Raw genomic sequence first — 22,937 nt, 5'->3', positions numbered from 1 at the left:
GTACCCGAGGAGTTTCAGAGGAAAAAAGGGTACCAGATTGGAAGTGACAACTCCGGGTGGGGGTGGGGGGGAGGGGATGTCTTGGGGGAGGGGTGGAATCTGTTTGCTCTCAGGAGGGAAGTCTAAGCTAGAAATGGTGTTTTAGGAAAGAGTATAAACCGTAGTTGTCGCCTTCGGGGAGCTAATAAAATTAGACGAGAATGGGATGGAGAACATTTGCTCTCACAAACCTGAGGCTTATCGAGGCCAGGCAGATGACACGTGCTAGTGACGTGGACCAGATGTAAAAGTTCCCCCCAAAGAGGCAAAAGGTAGAGCAGACTTTCTATGACATGCTTTGCGGTAAGAGCCTATACATTCTATCGAAAACACCTGCATGCGAGTGCCCCATGGTTACTTGAAATTTGCTGATGAAGTCTACAATGGAGAAGAGAGGAACGTTAAAGCCAGTCACCCCCTTTTAGGGTGATTTTTGCCCCTAGGTTCCCTCAGAGCCCAGAGTCCGGGCCCAAACAAGCCAGATGATGGCGGGGATGATGGTGATGATTTTAAGAAGCCGGGAAGTGGGATTTTTGTGTTGAAACTTTCTGAAGACGTACAAGCCCGGTTCAGCGTCTGGGCCAAGGTCTTGTTGTGATGGTAACATGAGGACCACGCGGAGAGCCACACATACGTTGCCTTTCAAACAATAGGGCCTTTGGAGCTTGTATTTGCCCCACAGAGCAGATGATCTGCTCACCATCCAAGCTCTGTTCTTTTACGTTCAGCTGAATAAACAAGGTTTTAGAACTAACGAAGTAGACCAGCTTGCTTCCCCCACCCCCTGGTGTGAGGCATCGGCTGTCTAAGCCATTGTCAGGAAGATCAAGCTTTGTTGTTTTTCATAGATAAAGTGGATTTGGCTCAGGCGTTCACCGCCTTTGTGAAGCAGACAGGTTTGTCCTCACCTGACTTCAAACCCCCAACTACGTGCTAAGTTGCTCTGTGCTCTCCAAACATACCTGAAGCCAGTTACTGGGAAAGGCGTTTTGTCTAAATGGGATTTCGGAGAGGGGTCTGATCATCTGACTTTCACATGGCCGTGGAGCTTCTCAGCTCAGTCTCACTCGAGAGTAAATTTCCTTGGAATTCTATCAGCCAAGTGATGGAAAAAGGGCCTTGAGGCTTTTCTCTGACCTCCCCTGCCCCCGACAGAAACTACAAGTCAAGATGTTGGATTTCTGAGGGTGCCTGCTGTGAATTTTAAAAAGCAACTGAAATCATTGTTGTTCTTCCTCCTTTGTGTCTCTGATTTGCATGTTTTTCTCGTGTTTTGGGCTCAAACAAGTTGTTTTTTTTTTTAATTTTTTAACGTTTATTTATTATTGAGAGACAGAGAGAGACAGAGCATGAACAGGGGAGGGGCAGACAGAGAGGTAGACACAGAATCCGAAGCAGGCTCCAGGCTCTGAGCTGTCGGCACAGAGCCCGACGTGGGGCTCGAACTGGCAAACTGCGAGATCATGACCTGAGCCGAAGTCGGACGCCCAACTGCCTGAGCCACCCAGATGCCCTTATAATGCATTTGAGATTAATACAAGTTGTTGCCTGTATCAATACCCAATTGCTTCTTATTGCTTAATATTATTCCAGTATATGAATATACCATATTTTGTTTACTTATTCCTTGTTTAAAATTTTTAAAAAATATTTATTTCTGAGAGACAGAGAGAGACAGAGCATGAGCAGGGGAGGGGCAGAGAGAGAGGGAGACACAGAATCTGAAGCAGGCTCCAGGCTCCGAGCTGGCAGCACAGAGCCCGACGCGGGACTTGAACTCACGAACCATGAGATCGTGACCTGTGTCGAAGTCAGACGCGCAAGTTTTTGACCCCATCTATTCAATCATTAAATATTTATGGAACACCTGCGAATTGTCAGGCACTGTACAGAGCTGGTGAAAACATCCATCCCAAGGGGTCCAATGAGTCACATGCTAAATTTTAGTATATTCTTCCAGGGGTGCCTCAGTGGTGCCATCGGGTTAAGCATCTGACTCTTGATTTTGATGCAGGTCATGTCGTGGTTAGTGAGTTTGAGTCCCTCGTCGGGCTCTGCCCTGACAATGTAGAGCCTGCCTGGGATCCTCTCTCTCCCTTGCTGTTTACTCCTCCCACATGTGCACCGTCTCTCTTAAAAATAAGGAAAGAAACATTTTTTTAAAAGAATATTCTTTCAAAAAGAAACTTCCAAGAAGAAACATCTCCTATAAAAGAGTTGTTTTCAAATATGCTATACACATTCCGAATGTTCATTTATGATTATATGGACCGATGGTGCAATAATATTTTGCACTCAGTAACCTTTTCAACGCAGCGTAATTCCATATTGTCTTGGTATTACACGCTCTAAATCACTTGTAAGGAAAGAAAAATATGAGAAGCTAAATGTGAGAGAATGTTTATGTTTCCATACTTTTTTTTTAAACAAAAACATTAAAAAAGCATGCTTAAAAAAAAAAAATTAAAAAAAAAAAAAAAAAACGGGGCGCCTGGGTGGCGCAGTCGGTTAAGCGTCCGACTTCAGCCAGGTCACGATCTCGCGGTCCGTGAGTTCGAGCCCCGCGTCGGGCTCTGGGCTGATGGCTCAGAGCCTGGAGCCTGTTTCCGATTCTGTGTCTCCCTCTCTCTCTGCCCCTCCCCCATTCATGCTCTGTCTCTCTCTGTCCCAAAAATAAACAAACGTTGAAAAAAAAAAATAAAAAAAAAAAAATAAAAAAAATAAAAAAGCATGCTTAAGAAAGCTCCATATCTTATCCATAGGACAAGGTTTAAGTTAAAGACATGTAAACTTGCAAAAGGGTTGAAGCTGTTTCTTTTATTCCAATCCCTTAGCACTGCCTCAATAGAGGAAGTTATATAATGTAGAGGATGGGAGAGTTCTTAAAGTATTAACATTTGCTCCTCAAAACAGAGATTAAAAAAATGTTTTTTGGATTTTTTTTTGAACAAAAGAAAATAAATGTTAATATTCATGTTTAACAGCTGTGTTTCTAGTTCATTGCAAGCCTGATATTTAAGATTTTTCTTCCTTTCCCCTAAGGATTTAATTTATGTATGTAATTTACACAGGGAATGGTCTTTCTACCATCATTTGCTTCTTGAAACTGAACTTTCATGACTGTTAGAAAAGCCCATCTACTTCCAGACTCGATGCAGAGGAATAAGCTACAAACCTCATAAATCCTCTAAAAAGAGGAAAAAAAAAAACCTCATAAATCCTCAGTGTGAAGTTTAGAAATTCCCCACTTTAAAACACTCTGAAGAAAATTTCAAAAGTTATTCTCCTCTGTATAAAGAAACTTAGGCAACATATATTTTCATTATGCCAGAGTAGGGTTTATGCTTATATTGGGAACTAGAATTGCTTTCAAAATGGTCTATGTTTACCAATTTATATTAACATGCTTCTGTTCTCTGTAAAATTTTGTCTATCAAAAAAAAAGGCAAGTTATACCCCCAAAAAACCCTTAATTTGTGCCCCCAAAGTTTTACGTTAATTTATGATTCAATAATGAAATAGTTAAAAAAATATCTTGTTACTACAAAGTAAAAAAAAAAAAAAAAATCTTTTGATTTCATGTAAATCACCCACCTGTCAAGAAAACACATACCATCCCAGACACTAAATTCAATACTTTAAAAGTAATCCAGGGGCGCCTGGGTGGCTTAGTCGGTTATGCGTCCGACTTCGGCTCAGGTCATGATCTCGCTGTTCCCGAGTTCGAGTCCTGTGTTGGCTCTGTGTTGACAGCTCAGAGCCTGGAGCCTGTTTCAGATTCTGTGTCTCCCTCGCAGTCTCTGTCCCTACCCCTCTTGCACTCTGTGTCTCTCTCTCTCTCTCTCTCAACAATAAATAAACATGAAAAAAATAATAAAAGTAACCCAAAGATACAGAAAATGTCCTGTCACTGAAACATGGCATATCGTCATTAACCGTGACCCATTTTCTGCATGGCTCATAAAGGCAAGACAAAAAAAGTATTACAACTAAACGTTGTTTGGAAAAATCTTGACCTTTCTCGAATAAACACACTATTTCACACTATAATTTACCTTGTACTTTACAAACTTTATTAAATAATGAGCATTACTAACTTTATCTTATATACAATATTTAAACTATGTTTTCCTAGATGCATTGTTTTTTTTTTTTTTTGCACAAAGACTAGGTAAAAAGTGAACTTAAAAAAAAAAAAACAAACCTGAACGTTCAGTACAGAGACCCAGTAAGAACTTGACATAATTTTAAGTACATATAACTTTCCCCCAATTATGTACAATCCTACCCCACCTCCAAAAGAAACTATTTTAAACGGAAGCATTTAATTGGTAACTTTGAGGAAAAATATGAACATGATTATATATACACACAGCTCTCAAAATCTGCATCCTGGCTGACAGAAGACATCTAAAAGGTAAAGGTTTATCCTAGAGCCTAAAGACAATGACACAGACATTTTATACAGCACGACATCCACCTTGGTGCAGCCAGGTGACATCGAAGCCATGCAACCAGAACACTGGCGTGAAGGGTTCATAATTTCTGAGAGTAAGACACCGCAGTAATATGGACAATATAGACTTGGGGGGGTCATACACACTAAACAGCAAAAATAGGAAACTACATTCTAGGACAAGAAGAATCAGATAACTTTGTTCTGCAAGCGCACTAACAAGCCCTTCTGGCAAGTCTGAGAACATGCTTCCTTGCAGGGCTTGTCTTTTCTGACACTGCTTAGTCCTGAAAACTCCTATCGAGTATAAAGAAAGGCAGTGAAAGAAGGAATGTCTCTAGAACCATGCTATCCAACAGGGACTTTGTTTGACAAGCTCTAAGAAGAAAGAATATAGAGAAGGAAGAATATCGTTGCTTACCTCCGGATAAAAGGCCCACACCCCCTTTCCTACACATATAGTTTTCAAAATAAAAAACCGAGCAGGTGGGGAAGGGACCACAGAACGTAAAACTGCTTAAAGGGAGCCTTAAAAGGCCACAGTTTAAGAACACACTCTTCTTGCATTGACCGGAATCTTCAATAAAATACAACATTGTTATAAAGGACCCATAGATCTGCCTTCGCTTCTCTCTTGTGCCGCTTCGGTTTTGTTTTTTACTCTCAAGGTCTGGTTTTTGCAGTTTCTTTCCATGAAGTGGTATGTTGGTCCGCGATATCACAGTGAGCGGCTACTCGAAGACCATAATGACAATGAAAAGAGGTTTTTAGTCACAGCTTAGCAGCCAAAGATTCTTTGCTCTCAAACAACGAAAAGAGGCCCTCGTGTTATGCTTACTTTAAAAAACACATTTCATCGCGGTCAACGAAATCCTCAAGGCTGGGATGAGGTCATTTGGTTGAACACGAAACTCAGGAAAGTACAAACGAAAAACTGCTGTGCAAAGGGTGACGCTAACGTGTGTTGTTGTATTTTAGCTCCTGGCTTGCTTTGTGTTGAGTAGAGATACGCACAAAGAAATAGCATGCAGGGTTCTATTTCCGCCCCCTCTTTAACTGTAATATGAGAGAACCATCTTTTCTATTTTCTTGCTTGTAGTTTTCTTTAAGCACTTGAGGAAAGCATTCCTTTTACTCCAGCCATCCAAAATAAACATAAGAGCGAGCACATTCTCCAGACCTCGTCCAGGAATGGAGGTAAGGATTTTTGCTTATACACAATTGGTCTTGCTACCTTCCAGTGCACAATAGGTACCCAATTTCCACACTGGCGTGACCCTGATAGAGAAATCACTGATACAGAGTGAAACGGGCACTGGAGATTCATCCTCCAATGAGAGATCTCTAGCTTAAGTTTTGCTAGGGTCTCGTCGCAAATGAAACCCAAATGCCCGATGTGATTCACGTTAATCCTTCAAACGGCTTTCGTTTTCCCTTCTTTCGCAAACATGCGGAAAAGCCTCCTCCTTGCTGCCTTTGGGTCCTAGAATAAAACTATTTGTGGCTTCTGGATAACAGGAGAGGATTATGGCATTTCTTAAAGTCTGGACACTATTGTCAGGATATGGGAGAAAGTATCATGGCCATCAGGTTAAAAAAAAAAAAAAAAAGCCTAAAAATTTTCAAGTAAGATTGACTTACAGGAGACACGACACAGCATCAGAGAAGACACTGGCTATACAGTACGATCCCGGCTGGCTTGTCAGCCGTTTCCAAAAGTTGTGCTGGAAAAGAAAGTATGGTTTACACTTCTGGTTATTACAAAATCGTTTTTAATCTGGTACATATAAAACACCTCTCAGTATCTGTAATCTGTGAGCATCACACGACATTGGTTTGCACAGCTTCTACTAAGAAACTTAGGCAAAGCTGCTGGAACTAAGACATTGAAATTTTTCCCTCAGCGACTGGACGATATTTTGCTGATTGGGAGATGGCCCCCTCCAAAGATAGTCATTCAGTTTGTCCGAATCGTCGTAGGACGTCAGGTATGGTGAAATCCCAAGTGGGTCGCCCATTGGCTTTTTGGGAGAGCACGGACTGTTCACAGAGTAAGACGTGTTGTTGCTACGGGTCTTCTCAGTAAAGTCAGCATCCGTCATCTGTGGGTCAGCTTTCTTCCTACGACCGTGAGATAGCTCTAACTCTGACTCGTCTTCTTCTGACTTTATTTCCACATAGTCGTCTTCGTCTCCTTCAGTCTCCTTGAAATTGGAAAAATAGTTCTGTGCAGCTATTTGAGCACTTAAGGGCAAATTTCTATTGACGACCAGAACCTTCTGTGAGTCTTGGAGCGTGAGATCGGAGCGTTTTTCAGTGCCCTGTTGACACGAGTCAGCCATACCTGCCAGCAAATCCTGGTGGCTCTCACACCTTGAACTTTTGTGCAAAGACAGCAGCTGTTTCTTTCCCACTTCTCCAGGGTAGTTGATGGAGTCCACGGACTTGTTTATCAAGATTGAGGAAGATGACTGGGACCTATTGTAAGGCTGAGATTTAGCACTGATTCCTTTGCGACCCAAAGAGTTGTAGAGGTGGCCCTGGTAAGAGTTCTCTTTGTTGGGCTGACTGACTATCACACTGTGTCTCTGGAAGGAGCCCAGCAGAGGGTCGGAGGTTTGGAGAGAAGGCACAGAGCAAGCTGTGGACAACTGTCTTGGAATGTTTTTTGTGTTGATCTCTAAAGTGGGATGTTTCGACTTCAAGTCTTGCTCTGGCTGGGGACAGAAGTGCACTAACTCTCCATTACTATAGGTTGAATGCAAAAGCCAATCCTCACTGCCATGTTGGGACCGGGGAGCTGATGCAGACGTAGGGTTGGAGGGTTCTCCAGGGCTGGCCCAGCTGTCCTTCTGGGTCTTAAAGGGGGTCTCTCTGAATACAATCTGGTCGTACAATTGGGAATACTCGGCAATCCTGGCACCTGGAAGGCAAATGTGAAACAATAAACATACATAGGGTTATGTCCACATGCAAAGATTAAAATAAATAAATATATATATATATATATATGTATGTATATATATATATATATATATATATATATATATATATAACATGCTAACAAACATATTTAAAAATTTTAAATAGGCAGGACTTTTAAGTGTGAGGCCGAGTCATCACTGAGTACTAAGCAACGCGAGCTAATAATCCATAGTTTCATAAAAAATAAAAATGTCACCAAAAATGTCACCTAAAGGTTCATTTAATTTGATATCATTCTGGATGAGTTTACTTCAGGTCTGCAAATGTTCACTATCTATCATGGAAATTTCTGGTGTTCTTTACAAGCATGAAATGGTGTCAGTGCTAAAAAATGGGCATCATAAAAACAAGAAGGTCAGCACTTAAACCCTGGTCAATGAAAAATAACACAAGTGTCGTTAAAAGGAATATGACACAATCCACTAGTGGCTACCCCTGGCTTCTCACTAGTCTTGATTGGTCCCAGACAATGACTCCTAGAAGAGGCCGCTCCTGATGGCTGTTCCTGTACTTCCCGTTTCCAGGTGGCTGTCCACTGCCACTGTCTGGGAAACCAGTGTCTTCAGGAGGTCCTCCCTTCCAGTATTTCAAAACCATGTGTATTGACTGACCCACATCTCCCTTCCCATCCCCAAGAAGCTGGGCATTGAAGTCTATGCTTCCGAGATATTAAGAACGAACCATCTGTGCATAGGATCGATAGTGTAACATTCTCTAGTATTTGGCCAGAACAGGATTTGACTGTTACTTCCACAAAAGCTATTGCCACGTTAAATTAAGCTGTGAGGCCATTCTCCTCTCTGTTCCACTTCTGAGTACAGATATTTCTAAAGATGTTAACAGAATCAAGATACGGATACAATATTCTCTTGGACCAGGAATGTTTTAAGAGACTGAGCCAAGAGAATGTCAATTTCAAGAGCTACCCACCCCTCCATCATCCCAATCCAGGTATCCACACGACCACCCTAGGATCAAAAAATTCCATGCATCCTATAAATTACCCAGACCACATCTACATAGTCTTTTGAAAGGGATCTATCCCATATGAGATAGCCAGCAAGTGACATTACATTTTCTTCTTCTGTAAGCTTTTGATATTTTTAGTAGCCTATTGTTAGCAAATTATCCCTTGAATTTAAATAAAATGTTTACTTGAGTTTCTGCCATTTCTTTTGTCTCAATCTTCTATGAGAACAGAAGACAAGTTGCAATTACTCTGTGTGCCTTTAATTGCGAGCTTCTCAAATCGCTCCCCTAGTCCTCCAAATCAGGGTAAATCGTCTGTTTAACTTTGTACAGACCCTACACTCAGATCCTTTAGGTTTTCAAGTCCAGATTCCTTGGAAGAACAGAGAATATCAGTTTAGAATTTCTAGTAACAAAGACATGAGCTATTATTCCTTAAATGGAATACTGACGATTCTCAATGCCAATTAAATTTGGCAACCCCTTAAGAGATTGTAAGTATTGATTGGGGCGCCTAGGGGGCTCAGCTGGTTGAGCGTCTGACTTCAGCTCAGGTCACGATCTCACGGTTTGTGAGTTCAAGCCCCGCGTCGGGCTCTGTGCTGACAGCTCAGAGCCTGGAGCCTGCTTCAGATTCTGTGTCTCCCTCTCTCTCTGCCCCTCCCCAACTCATGCTCGGTCTCCCTCTCTCTCTGTCTCTCAAAAATAAACATTAAAACAAAAAAGCACTTTAAGAAAATCTACATGAACCAAGGTGCTCACATTAGCCATTCTGAAATCTATAATGTTTCATTAACTATGAAACCCAAACAAAGGCAACTGAACTTTTAGACATAAGTCACTGGTTAGTGAAAGTCAAATGGTTCTGCCCAAACCACTGTCATTTATATTACGGCCCTGCACCTGATCCCGCAGCTAAGTCAGGAAGGCTCTGAACTTTTACAAGATACCAATAAGGTGACAATTTTGGGGAAAGCAATGAGAGCTAATTAAAACATTTGGTTAAACTATTTCAGTACCAAAGTTTAACCATAAAGTTGTGTATGAACATGGTAGCCCAGATGATCTGAAACCATCTATTACCCAAAATATCCACAGTATTTCTCATGCCTCTTTCTTCCTAATCACACTCTCTTCCTCTTCCTTTGCTTTATCAAATCCGATTTACCTCTCAAGACCCTCTATAAGCCCTACCCCTTTCATGAATCATTTTCTGATCCATTTGTTTTCACTGAAGCGTTGTATTAGTGTGGACCATAATATTTAGCTATTGGTTGCACACCCATGCATAGACATGCACACACGCATACACTCAATCTTGCGTTGCTAATTGTTTTATGTGGTCTAGTTTATCATTCCAGCTAGTCTATGAGCTTTTAGTCTTGGAGAACAATCCTCACAGAGCACCAAGCATAATTTCGGATAGAAATCAGTCTCGGAAACTACTTAATTATTCTGATAATTTTTGGACGGCCACCTTTTATTTTAAGCATTGTGTTAAAAATGGAGGTGCTGAGGGTGCCTGGTTGGCTCAGTCGGTCAAACGTCCGACTTCAGCTCAGGTCATGATCTTGTGGTTTGTGGGTTCGAGCCCTGTGTTGGGCTCTGTGCTGACAGCTCAGAGCCTGGAGCCTGCTTCTGGTTCTGTGTCTCCCTCTCTCTCCGCCCCTCCTCCACTCACATTCTGTCTCTCTCTCAAAAATAAACATTAAAAATTTTTTTTAAAAAAATGAATGTGCTTTTTCTAAGACCCTTCCCCAGAGAGTAGAAAGGCAGCCTAGAAAATCAGGGGCATAGCAGAAAAAGAGGAAGCAGGAAAGCAGTCTTTGATTAAAATGCTTCCTATAGACAACTCATAATGCACACAGTTTACCTTTGGATAATAAAAAGTCGACCATTTATAGATTTGCAATAAAAAGCATCTTAAAAGTAGACAATATACTGTGCCTATCTAAGTTGTGGAGCTTTTGTTCTGTTTTGTCTCAGCTTGGCATTCTAAGAGAGTCTATAACTTGTTTGATGGCAATGTGAATAAGAGACTGCTTCCAAAGGAACAGGTGTCATTCAATAGATTTCTTTAGCCAGATGTATATAGGAAATAGCCAGTGCAAGACGACACTTCTAATCTAAAAACCTTAGTATCGGTCAGCTGGTTCAGAGGTCCCCATCATCCTTAGTTCTGGCATTAACAGACTTTATAGAACATGTCTATTATCATTATGTGACGACCCAGGGCTGTCCCTGGTTTACTTCTCTTTTGTTCATTTCAGTGGTGGTGTTCTTAGGATTCCAGATGAAAGCTTGAATTGATCCTTACCGAGAAAAGTATGAAATACATTGCTTTCAAGACAGACGATTAATGTCAATGTTTCTGATACTGCTTGAGGTGTGGACCAAAGCATAAAATGTTATTTTGCCTTCTCTATGCAAAAAAAAGGGAAATTCCTCAAACCTATATGGAGTCTTCTCCCACGTAAAACATCACACAAAAAGGGAACCCAAAGGTTTCGTGGCCTCAAAGACTATCAGAAGGGAGGTCTGACTGACCGAGAAGGCCGGCATGCTATCGTAGGCTCTAAACAGCGGGGGAAACTAGACCTGGTTGGGTGATTTAAAGGCAGAAATCTGACCCGGGGCCTGTAGACCCCCCGCCAGAGAGTTCAATAAAGGTGCTCGAGAGTTTCAGCAGGTGAATAGGGCGTTCCTCCTTCCGTACAACACCGAGAGCAAGCTCCTGGCAAAGTGGCAAGGCCCATACGAAGAAGTCTGGAGAATCGGTCCGTTCGATTATGACGTCCTGTGCCCAGATAAACAAGAGAGAGAAAAGGAGTCATCATGTCAACTGATTGAAAGCCTAGTGGGCACAGGAAGTGGTCTCGATCCACCCGGATGGAAGATTCCTCAGGTCTGAGAGATGGCAGGCCCTAGGGACGTGCTCCTGCCAGACAGCAGGGGAGACCCGGCTCTCAGAAGACGACTTTGGAGCGATCTCCTCCTCTTGGTTGGGGAGAACGTCGGTAGTAGCCCACCATGTCAAGAAAGGACCCAGATGCAAAGCTGACAAAAGATCCTATGGGATCCCAAGAAGACATCAGTAGGTAAAAGCAAAAAGAGAACCAACCAAAAATGAAAAGCAGCGAAAGAAAACCCCAAAAGGAAAATCTGTCCATACTTAAGAGGTGGGTAAAAAAGAAGACCATTCAAAGTAGTTGTAAGCCCGAATGAAACAGCACTGAAGGACACGCTTCTATCAATTTTTGAGTTTTGCATGTTAATAGATGGTCCGTGTTCAAAACAACCGGGCTCAGGCGATTACCACTTTTTAAAGGACAGTCTGCTGGTATAATCTACCATCATCAGAAACCTTGGAACCAGATTTCTCTTAGCCCAGGTTTGGCCAGTGATTGCACTGCTGTTTACAAGGCCATCTCTGTCCCCAAAGAGTCCTTCTGCGGCCGGAACCCACTTTTTTTCCACGTGTAACAACAAACCAGCTTAGCAACGCTACCGTTGGAAAAGGGATCCAAACCAACTCGAGCATATTCTCGCAAGGGGGAAAAACATATGCCCATCTGGTCTCTCACACTCATACAAAATCCACTTTTCACCTTCATTTTATTTAAAAAGAAGAAGAAGGACTCAAGAGAGTCTGCAAAGTCCTTCAGGTGGCAATTCCAGGGCTTAACGGCCCTATTTGTTAGGAAACTTCACTGTGTGATTCGTTCTAGAAAAAGAGGCAAGCTGTAGACAATTCTTAAATACTCCCAAGCTTGAAAAAAATCCCTACACGTCCTTGTCATGTAACTTGTGGCTTCATTTTGGATTTGGAGATCCCCTTCTCATTCTCTGGTTTCCACGAAGAGAAGGAAATCAACCTCCAAGAAAGGGGGTGAGTGGCACCAATCTGGCCAGATGAGCCGTGTCACTATCCTGCTAACTACCTGAATGTGCCTCGATACTGACCCATCTGGGTTTTACTTTTAATTGGAGAAAGGCCTCCTCTCATTTGATACTGAGGTGGTCCTTTGTCAGAAAAATCTAGGGCAGGGATTCTTAAAATAGGATCAAAAGACCACACTGTTTTAAACCGCAGACTCCTGGGCCTAACCCCAGAAATCTCTCTGGGTCTAGAGGTGAAAAGCTCCTGAGGTGAGAAGCAGCATGCCCTCAGGTTTCTCCTCCAATGACAGTCATGTGTCTCATTCACACATGTGTCCTTCCACCAGGATCAGTGTCGAGTTTTGTGTATGTACTTCTTTATAACACAGAGAGAAGTCAAGCCTTTAGCCCCAGTCCTGCCAATATTGTACCTGAGATCCCAGATTTCTGCCCCAGAAAGGAGGCTTGACTGAAGTTACTAAACTTTTTGGAAGCTATGTGAGAATACCAAGTGAGATAGTATTAAATGCACGATAGCAGCTATTTAACACACACACACACACACACACACACACACACGCACGCACGCGCGCGCACACACACACACACACACACACACACACACACACACACACACTGGTAACAGAAATACGTGGAAAACAACTAAGGTATAAAATGTGAATAGCTCTTAAAGAGAGCAGAGAGGACTCCTTTTCCCCTGTTAGGATGAGTGGGCATTTTCTGTTGGGATTCTGGAACAACCCTATTCCATATGCTTCCAAATCTTCAAAGCGTACTTGAGCCACTGCTCATTCCCAGCACACTGATTCACAGGGAAAGGCTTTACGTGATGCCACAAGTTCAACTGACTGCTATTTTTTACACTTCAGAGTGGAGAACGGGGCTTAAACCATCAAGCCTGTAGTGACGGTGTCACACACACCTACAACAAAAGCCTCCGAGACCAAATCTTACTCCAAGAGACTCTGAGCCAAAAGTGGGAAAAGATGAGCAACGGCCTCGCCAGTGTTTGTTAGTAAGGCAGCGGTCTCGATTTGAGAGAATGAACGTCTGAGTGGCAACGTTCTCAAGGTTTAAGGGCATTTGGAACCTGGAAGCTGCCCTCACATCCTACTTCCAAGAAGGAAGGAAAGCAGTGTGAAGGAACGTACCGATGGCAGGGCCCCCTTGCTTCTTCTCTTCTAAGATGGCCGCCAGGTCTTTGTGCGTGGACTTCTGTTGCTGGCCGGCCAGTGGCTGCTCCAGCTCTGGGCTTCTCACTTTTAAGAGCTGATTTGCCTTCTTGATCTTCTGACTGTACTGCCTGGCCATCATAAAAACCCTGCTTCTTGTCTTATCTGTGGCATCCATCCCAGGGTCAGGGGTTTCCAAGTCTGTTTGGGACAGACCGCTGTTGGCCAAGTCGTAGGGATTTTCCATGGGAGGTGTTTCACTGGCCAGAGACAGCCGGTTGAGACTCATAAAGGAGTCTTCTTTAGAAATCAGGTCCTCCTCAAACGGGCAGTTGGCCCGGCTAGGTCTGCCGCTGTCTTTCAGCGGCGTGAGGAAAGCGTGGCCCTCCGGGAGTGACAGCGTGGACACGGAACGTGCCGCCTCCCTGCCCAGCTCGGGGGTGCTCTCGGAGTACAGCCTGCCCGGCATGTCCTCTGTGCTGACGGGAAATGCTGCCAGGAGCCGGTCTCTAGCTTTGACTTCATTTTTCTTGATGTAATTTTCCAGGTCATTCCAGATTTCGTCCACTTCTTCAGACAGTTTATCAGATATCGATTTATCGGCTAGGGACAGGTTACAGCTGAAAGAGTTATAGAGCAAACTCAAATAATCATTATCAGAGGGGCCCTGGTGGTAAGGGGCTTCGTCCTCACTGAACTGGAGGCTGTCCTGGGAAACGAAGGGCCTCAGACTGTCGCAGCATGCAAAGTCGGCGTCCAGACCTAAGAAGGTGCTCCTCTTGGGACGCTTCAGGCTGCTGCATTTGAAGTCCAGTGAGGGTGGATCTGGGAGCCCTATGGTGTCATAGATGTTTTCCTCAACCATCTGGAGTTCGTGTGTGCTTTGGTTCGACGCCTGGCGACCAGTTGGCGCTCCGTCCCTCATCGTGTGCAGAGAGGTCTTCTCGTGGTCAGCCTGCCTCTTTGAGAAGGCCAGCTCCGGGGTGCTCTTGGGGCGGACAGAGTCCCTGGCTGTTTTGGGGGGCGTGGGTTCGGCTTCTTCCCGTTTGGCAACCATCAGTTTCAAGTCCTCGTAACTTATGTTGTCATAGACGTGGTCTACGTCATCGAAGGTCAACTCTACGGATGACCCAAAGGGAGTCATTCCTTCCTGCCCTTCTGTTTTAGGGTCACTCTGCAGTTCCCTTCGGGGGCTATACTGAGAGCCACCACCGTCCCGAATTCTTATTTCGGGGGGACACGTGTTGCTCTCGCCAGCGCTACTGGCCCGCCTGACGACCCGGTGGCCAGAGCCGGTGGCTTCTGTGGATTCAATCTGTCCCATGTGCCAACTGCACGGGCGACTGGAAGTGCCGTCTTCACACAGTCTGGCAGAGTTCAGATCCGAGGAGGAGAAAGAGGGCACGAACATCTGATAGTCATCTTCACCGTCCTCATTCTCCTGAGGGGACCGATGGCTAGGAAACAAGGCTTGTCTGATCTGGTGGTCCGTCCAGATGTTTCTGATGGCTCCTCCCCCACGAAGCACGCTGATAATGGCAGAAGTGCTCGGCTGACTGTTCCTCTGTGCGGGAGATGGTCCCGTTGAGGTCCGCGGGGGAGACCCTTCCTCTCTGGAGACCTGGGGCAGATAGAGACATATTGACTGAACCGGAGTGCCATAGACACAGAGTGCCCTGGTTTTACACACTGCCTCTCCCACCGGACTATAAGATCCTTAAAGCAAATGATCGGTAAATGTTGATTTTCACTGAGGGGAAAAGCACGTCAGAGTTTTGCAAAAAGGGGCAGAAAGGACAGGAACTGACAGTCACTTAGAAACAGGCCAGGCCATTTGCAGACATTCTCCACAGGTAATGCTCATACTCTGCGGGTTAGATGTGATTGCACCAATCGCACACGAAGGAAACCCAGGCTCTCTCTAGTTGGTAGAAAGGCTGGGATGCAAACCCAGGTCTGACGCCAAATCCCTTATCCCAATGCAGGGAATCGGCAAAACACAGAAAACTCTTAGATGCTTCGAATAATTCCGACGCGCACTTGGCAAATAACATTATACGCGTGAACGTACATGGGTATCGAGGGCCATGGTTTCTGGTTTCTCTCTGAGACTTGACTCCTAGGAACCCTATTGTGGTTTCTGGCATACCAGAAGCCTCTGTCAGTAACCTGACGGCACAGCTCGAGGCTTGCTCTGAAATCTGCAGACCTGCCTTGCACCTACCTGACCAGCACTGCCTTGATTTATAAATTCTAGGCAGAGACTCTGTTGCAGGAATGTAACTTAATCCACCTTTGAGCTGCTGAGCTTTTCACTTTCTCTCAAAATATATTTGATTAAGTAATATTTAGATACCTGTTAGGAAGTAAAATATGAGCGACATTAACAAGGTCTCATAAAAAAACACACTGGGGTCTTTTATCACTTGGAACCTTTCTTGATGGACCTCAATTGTGCAGACAGAGAGTGGATCGGCCTCTGAGGCCGTCTGTAGTAGAAGGATCAGCTTCAAAGAGTTGCAAGGGTTAAGACCAGTTCAGGGGCGCCTGGGCGGCTCGGTCGGTTAAGCGTCTGACTTCAGCTCAGGTCACGATCTCGCGGTCCGTGAGTTCGAGCCCCGCGTCAGGCTCTGGGCTGATGGCTCAGAGCCTGGAGCTTGTTTCCGATTCTGTGTCTCCCTCTCTCTCTGCCCCTCCCCTGTTCATGCTCTGTCTCTCTCTGTCTCAAAAATAAATAAACATTAAAAAAAATAAAAAAAAAAAAGACCAGCTCAAACTGATTAGCACCAGGGACGTATTTTCTGACTGAAGCACTATAATAACCAATTAGAACAGTCCAATGAGCAAGAATTTTTCATCACTTGTCCATGAAACTGGGATACATATTTTCTTGGAATAACCTCTCGGCAATGTGGCTGCCTGCCTGCCTGTCTGTGTATCAGGGAGGGAAGGGAAGTGTAGGGAAGGCAAGAAAAAAATTTCATCCTGAATGTTATTTTTCTGTTAAAAATTAAAAGCTAAAAAAACCCCACCCCATTAGTCATTTAATCTTGTGCTCACTTTTTTTCATGTGATCAAACCATAGACCATTTGAGGACTAGGAACCAATGAATATGCACACGTATGGACACAGACACACAAATATATATATATATATATATATATACACACACACACACATATATATATGATTAATATATATATGATTATATAGGATATATATATGGATATATAAGGATATATATATGGATTATATAGGATATATATATGGATATATATAAAAAATATATATAAATATATATATGATTAATATATATATGATTATATAGGATATATATGGATATATAAGGATATATATATGGATTATATAGGATATATATGGATATATATATGATATATAAGGATATATATATATATGGATTATATAGGATATATATATGGATATATATGGATATATATAAAATATATATATAAAAAATATATATATGATTAATATATATATGATTATATAGGATATATATATGATATATAAGGATATATATATATGGATTATATAGGATATATATATATGGATATATATAAAATATATATATATATGAGATTATATTTATGGCTCTATTTTCTTTCCTCACCCTTTAATATCTCTCCCTTTTTACCTTACTCAGACTGTACTGGTATCATGTTTATAAAATATGGGCAGCCAGTGGCTACATTTTACAAAATAAAAAAAGTTAGTATTAACTAGTAAAATCATGACAAAGCACTTTGGAAGTGTAACAAAAGCATTTTGTGAACAGCCAAGTAACACTTTCTTAAAATCTCCATTCCAGAACGATTCCCAGACAATTTAGAAAATGAATAAACCTACATTTTTAATATCAAAAGATGCTTTTAATAAAACTAATTAGTTGAAACTTTGGACTTTGGAAACTGATATTTTATATCCAGTAAATCACCAGGAGAACTGAAGAAACTCTTAGCTTTAGAAATAATCAATATGAGGATTTAGCACAACATACAAGCATGCGGTTTATACATCTCACTAGAGGCACATATATCTTCACTAGAGCCGTGAAGAACATTTTTTCCTCATGGTTTTTCTACATTCTCAGCATTATGGCTATTTATAATGATACGAGAATAGCTACCACTTGTGGAGCATGTGTTTTGTTCTAGATTCTGTACTAAGCACTTTTTTTTTTTAATGATTTTATTTTTAAGTAAATAATTCACCCAATGTGGGGCTCAAACTCATAACTCCAAGATCAAGAGTCACACACTACTGACTCAGCCAGCCACGTGCCCTTGTATTAATAAGCACTTTTAAAAACATATTTTTGTGGGGCACCTGGGTGGCTCAGTCGGTTAAGCATCGACTTCAGCTCAGGTCACGATCTCACGGTCCGTGAGTTCGAGCCCCGCGTCGGGCTCTGTGCTGACAGCTTGGAGCCTGGAGCCTATTTCGGATTCTGTGTCTCCCTCTCTCTCACACCTTCCCCTGTTCATGCTGTCTCTCTCTGTCTCAAAAATAAATAAACGTTTAAAAAAAATTTTAAAACCACGTATTTTTGCATTTAATCTTTATGACAATTCTGTAAATTAGAAAACTAAGTCTCGGTAAGGTTAACAACTTGCCTGTAGCCATACAGCTTAGGAGTGACAGAAATGGATTTGAATCCATGTCTGAATCCATAGCATGTACATGATCTTAACTGCCCCCCCCTTTTTTGCTCTTGCTCTCTCTCTCCCCCTCCTTCCCGTTCTCTCTCTCCCCCCACCCCCACCACACACGTTCATACATATACACGTACAAATGGCCTTGGAATATGTATTCCGGGAGAAATGTTAAGCTATTATGAAGAATGTTTCTGGAGCGCCTGGGTGGCTCAGTCGGTTAAGTGCCCGACTTCAGCTCAGGTCATGATCTCGCCGTCTGTGAATTCGAGCCCCGCGTCCGGGCTGTGCTGACAGCTCAGAGCCTGGAGCCTGCTTCGGATTCTGTGGCTCCCTCTCTCTCTGCCCCTCCCCTGCTTGTGCTCTGTCACTGTCTCTCTCTAAAATAAACATTAAAAAAACCCAAACAAACAAGAGTATTTCCTGGTATAAACTCCTCAGTCATCAGTAAGTCTATCCTCCTTACATTCGGTATTGTTCATTAGCATTAGGAGACAGAACTTTACCACTAAGAAAAAAGTACATTGCTTTACTTCTTCTCCCATACAGAGACCTGGCTTGGATCACTATTGTTGAAAATTTCCAATAAGCTCTTGAGATCCCATCTTTAGGACCAACAGAGTGATCCCCCCCCGACTGGTACTGAGCAGGGCTCAGTGGTCCGAGGTCTGAGTTTGGCTGCCTTAAAGGCGAGGGTACCCTCTGTGCTGTTTATGAAAACAAACGAACAAACAAACAAAAATCAAAAGCTCGTGCTGGATTTCAGGACAATAACCCACTAATATGTTTCAAAAGCTTCCAAACAAAAATATGTGCCTCCTGAAAAAAATCCGCATGCTCCAATCTTAAGAAAGTTACTTCGGGGGAAGACTGTTGATGTTTAGACATTTTACTGTATTTAATGGAGGGATAATAAACACTTATTAACAGAGTTGCTTGGGCCCTGTGCTAAGGAGTGGTGCAGTGGAACTGTGGAAGAGCTCTTTGTAACCACATCCTCACAGATATAAGACATTACACAAGAAACCACAACCAGTTTTCGAAGACTTACTAACTTAGACAATTGGTCAGCAGCCATATTAGACATGATCCAGGTCAGGATACAAGATCTGTGCTTCATAGGTAATAAATTCAGATATGCATCTTTCAAAAGAGCACACCATTTTTAAAAAAAATTTTTTTTAACGTTTATTTATTTTTGAGACAGAGAGAGACAGAGCATGAATGGGGGAGAGGCAGAGAGAGAGGGAGACACAGAATAGGAAACAGGCTCCAGGCTCCGAGCCATTAGCCCAGAGCCTGACGCGGGGCTCGAACCCACGGATCGCGAGATCGTGACCTGAGCTGAAGTCGGACGCTTAACTGACTGAGCCACCCAGGCGCCCCGAGCACACCATTTTTATTCCCCTTCTCCCAACCTTTTACCGGAAGAAAAATGAAACTTCACATAGTGAAGCTTCATTATATTGACATATGTCCCTACGTCTCCTACCAACAGTGGGACCATATTCTTAGGAGATCCCTGTGACCGAAGGCTAATGCTTTAAAAAGGGGGCAACGTTTGGGACGCAGGAGCCTGGGTCTTGTGTGCACAGACGTGCAGGGCAATGTGGGGTGGACCCCACTAGCATTCAGGGTGCAGCTTTACAGCTTAGGTAACCTTACAGCTTTGGAGGTGAGAGGTGGGACAGAGGGATGAAGAAATCATTGCCTTGGTTCTGATAAATGAAGCAGGGGGAGGGAGGAGGTTATAAGGACGAGCCCTTACTTAAATCTTACCTCAAGATGTGAAATCACTGTTTACACTTGGAATACAGACCGGGGATGAGATATATAAGGGTACTTTAAAGGGTCCCTCAGTAAACATTTCAAAATAAGAAATGTAATAATGCTTACCTTTTGGATGTCTTGTGCTGTTTCTGAAAAATAAAAAAGGTTTAAACATTTTTTTTTTGAGGTTTAAAAATGTAACTCATACTTATGTAAACCTCCTCTTTCACAGGACTTTAAAACTTGCTAATAACGGAACCCTGAGAGGCTTTGGGGCCCTCTAGACCTAATTTTCAGAAAATGCCACTCGGTTTATCCTGTTCATATATCCTGGATTACATGTAAAACAACTCTCCATACATCTGCGTGTGAAGTATCTTTCTGAATCCCTACGAGCAACAGACCGATTCACGTTAATACGTTCCACAGCCTTCCTCCCAAATACGTATTACCTGAAATACACGCCCTAAGCCATGACAATCACTTAAACATAAGACTATGCTGCTGCTAATTTTTAAACATTTACTGGTTTTGACTGCAAGGAACAGACAGCATTTATCACTGGGGTCACCTTGGCGCTGGGCTAAGGAGTGGTGCAGGTGGGTGTCTGCGGGGGGCGTGTACAGCCACATCCTTACAGACGTCCTTTTGGATCACCTGATGACGTGTGTATCATCTTCAAAAACTGTTTAATTACGGAAGCATATACAGGAAACAGGGATCGAACCCTCTCCACAAATCCCACCCTGTGGAAATGACCATACTTGCAGACTGATTGATGGTCCTCTTTCCTGGTCCCATACCCACTGACACCAGCCCACCACAATACATGGTTTTGTTTTTAAAAGAAAGGTGCAAACACAGCATTGCATTTCCTGCTGAATGTATGTAGACACTCTGGTCAGTAGATAGGAAGGTACTCTATTGACAACTGCAGAATATTCCACGTACAATTTACTTAACTCTTTCCCACTGGATGGGCATTCGAGGTGCTGTCCTATTACAAAGGCTGCAAAGCACGTGCGCGCGCGCGCGCGCACACACACACACACACACACACACACACACACACACACACATTGATCTAGCCATACTTGTGTGAGTACGTCTATACAGGAAGTGTCCTCATGAAATTTATAAAAGTGAAAAAAAGCGGAATTGCTGAGTCCAGGGCAAACACACACTTTTAAATTTAAATGGCTTTTGCCAAATTCTGCTCCAAAAACGTTAGAGAAATTGATACACTATTCATTTTAGAGTGCCTGTTTTTCTATATTTTTTGGTGGAGTTTACCGATTTCACCCCAGCCCCCATTTATCTCCTGTAAATGTATCATTTTTCTGGGGCGCCTGGGTGGCTCAGTCGGTTGGGTGCCCGACTTCAGCTCAGGTCATGATCTCACGGTTTGTGGGTTCGGGCTCTGTGCTGACAGCTCAGAGCCTGGAGCCTGCTTCAGATTCTGTGTCCCCTTCTCTCCCTGCCCCTCCCCCACTTGTGCTCTCTGTCTCTCAAAAATAAATAAATGTAAAAAAATTTTTTAATGTACAATTTTTCCGATTACTAGCATGGATGACTATTTATATATTTTATTGGCAGTTTGTGCTTTTTCTGTGAAATGCCCAATTATGGTCTCTGCCTTTTATTTTTATTATTAAATTTTTTATAATGTTTGTTTATTTTGGGAGAGAGAGAGAGAGAGACAGAGCGTGAGCAGGGGAGGGGCAGAGAGAGAGGGAGACACAGAATCTAAAGCAGGTTCCAGACTCTCAGCTGTCAGCACAGAGCCCGACCGATATGGAGCTTGAACTCACGAACCACGAGATCATGATGTGAGTTGAAGTCAAACGGTTAACTGACTGAGCCCCTCAGGGGCCCCTCTCTACCTTTTAAGAGAGTCCTTTGTCTCTTCTTTTTGATATGTGGGATTTCTTTACATAATAGGTATATTAATCTTTTTATGCCGGGTTATCTATATTGCAAACATTTTAAGTCATTTGGTTTTATATTTAAAAACAGGACACTATTACTTATAGAAGTCAATCAAATGTATCAATTCATAACTCATCTGGTGTTTATTTTTTTAAATATGGTTTAACTTAGTGGACATCAACAGAAATGAAAAAAGGAAAGATATTTTAGGACTTACCACTGGTCTTCAAGACTTTATGTGATCTTGAGGAAGGTTCTAGGAGAAAAAAATAAGATCAGCATCATTTGCAAAACCAAATCAAGATTTTTTTCTTTATAAGTGCATTATTAGTTTATAGGCAAATTAACTGAGCTCTATTTTTTTTTAATCAGATACACCTGAAACCCACTGCTTAGAGACACTCGACAGCAAGACATTCACTCCGACAAAACCGGAGGATAAAATTTAAGCTGTGCAGGGGGCCCTGGGAGGCTCAGTTGGCGAAGCATCCAACTTTGGCCCTGGTCATGATCTCACGGCTCCTGAGTTCAAACCCTGCATGGGGCTCTGATCTGACAGCTCAGAGCCCGGAGCCTGCTTTGGATTCTGGGTCTCCCTCCCTCTCTGTCCCTCCCCTGCTCACGCTCTGTCTCATTCTCTCTCAAGAAAATAAAGATTAAAAAAAAAGGTTTTTTTAATTTAAGCTGTGCAATCAGGGGTTGCACAACAGAAAACCACCCTCCCAACAACCAGTAGAACAAATTATTTAGCTTTAACTACCACCTATAAGCGGACAGTGTTCAATTTTATATCCTTAGAGTGGACCCTCGTCCCAGGCCTCAGACCTCAAATGTTAACTGCCGATCTGACATTTCCCCAATGTGCCCATAGACCAAGCAAAACCAACATGCCTCAAACTCACCTGTCTCCCCCCATAACTGTTCCTTTATCCAATTTCTTATCTTGGTTGTCACTGACATTACCCACCCAAGTTAGGTGCCAGGACATCATTCAACATTTCTCCCGTATTCATCCATCACAGTCCTGTGGGATCCCAATAATG

The 22,937-nt window shown here is 42.9% G+C and overlaps 1 protein-coding gene across 7 annotated transcripts in view; it reads right to left on the bottom strand.

The window, feature by feature from the left end:
* Window positions 1-4,089: 4,089 nt before the first annotated feature.
* Window positions 4,090-22,937, bottom strand: part of PLEKHG1 (pleckstrin homology and RhoGEF domain containing G1) — a 237,951-nt gene continuing 219,103 nt past the window's right edge. For all 7 annotated transcript variants that reach the window (XM_047858247.1, XM_047858243.1, XM_047858245.1 and 4 more), the window contains 4 exons: window positions 22,112-22,150; window positions 20,092-20,114; window positions 13,501-15,142; window positions 4,090-7,418 (listed from right to left, as the gene is read on the bottom strand). In XM_047858247.1, the coding sequence (XP_047714203.1) occupies window positions 6,355-7,418; window positions 13,501-15,142; window positions 20,092-20,114; window positions 22,112-22,150 (2,768 nt within the window). In that variant the 3' untranslated portion in view covers window positions 4,090-6,354. The remainder of the gene's footprint in view (window positions 7,419-13,500; window positions 15,143-20,091; window positions 20,115-22,111; window positions 22,151-22,937) is intronic.

This window comes from Prionailurus viverrinus, chromosome B2, assembly GCF_022837055.1.
Source record: "Prionailurus viverrinus isolate Anna chromosome B2, UM_Priviv_1.0, whole genome shotgun sequence".
NCBI classification, from domain to species: domain Eukaryota; kingdom Metazoa; phylum Chordata; class Mammalia; order Carnivora; family Felidae; genus Prionailurus; species Prionailurus viverrinus.
This window is presented reverse-complemented; position numbering and strand designations above follow the sequence as displayed.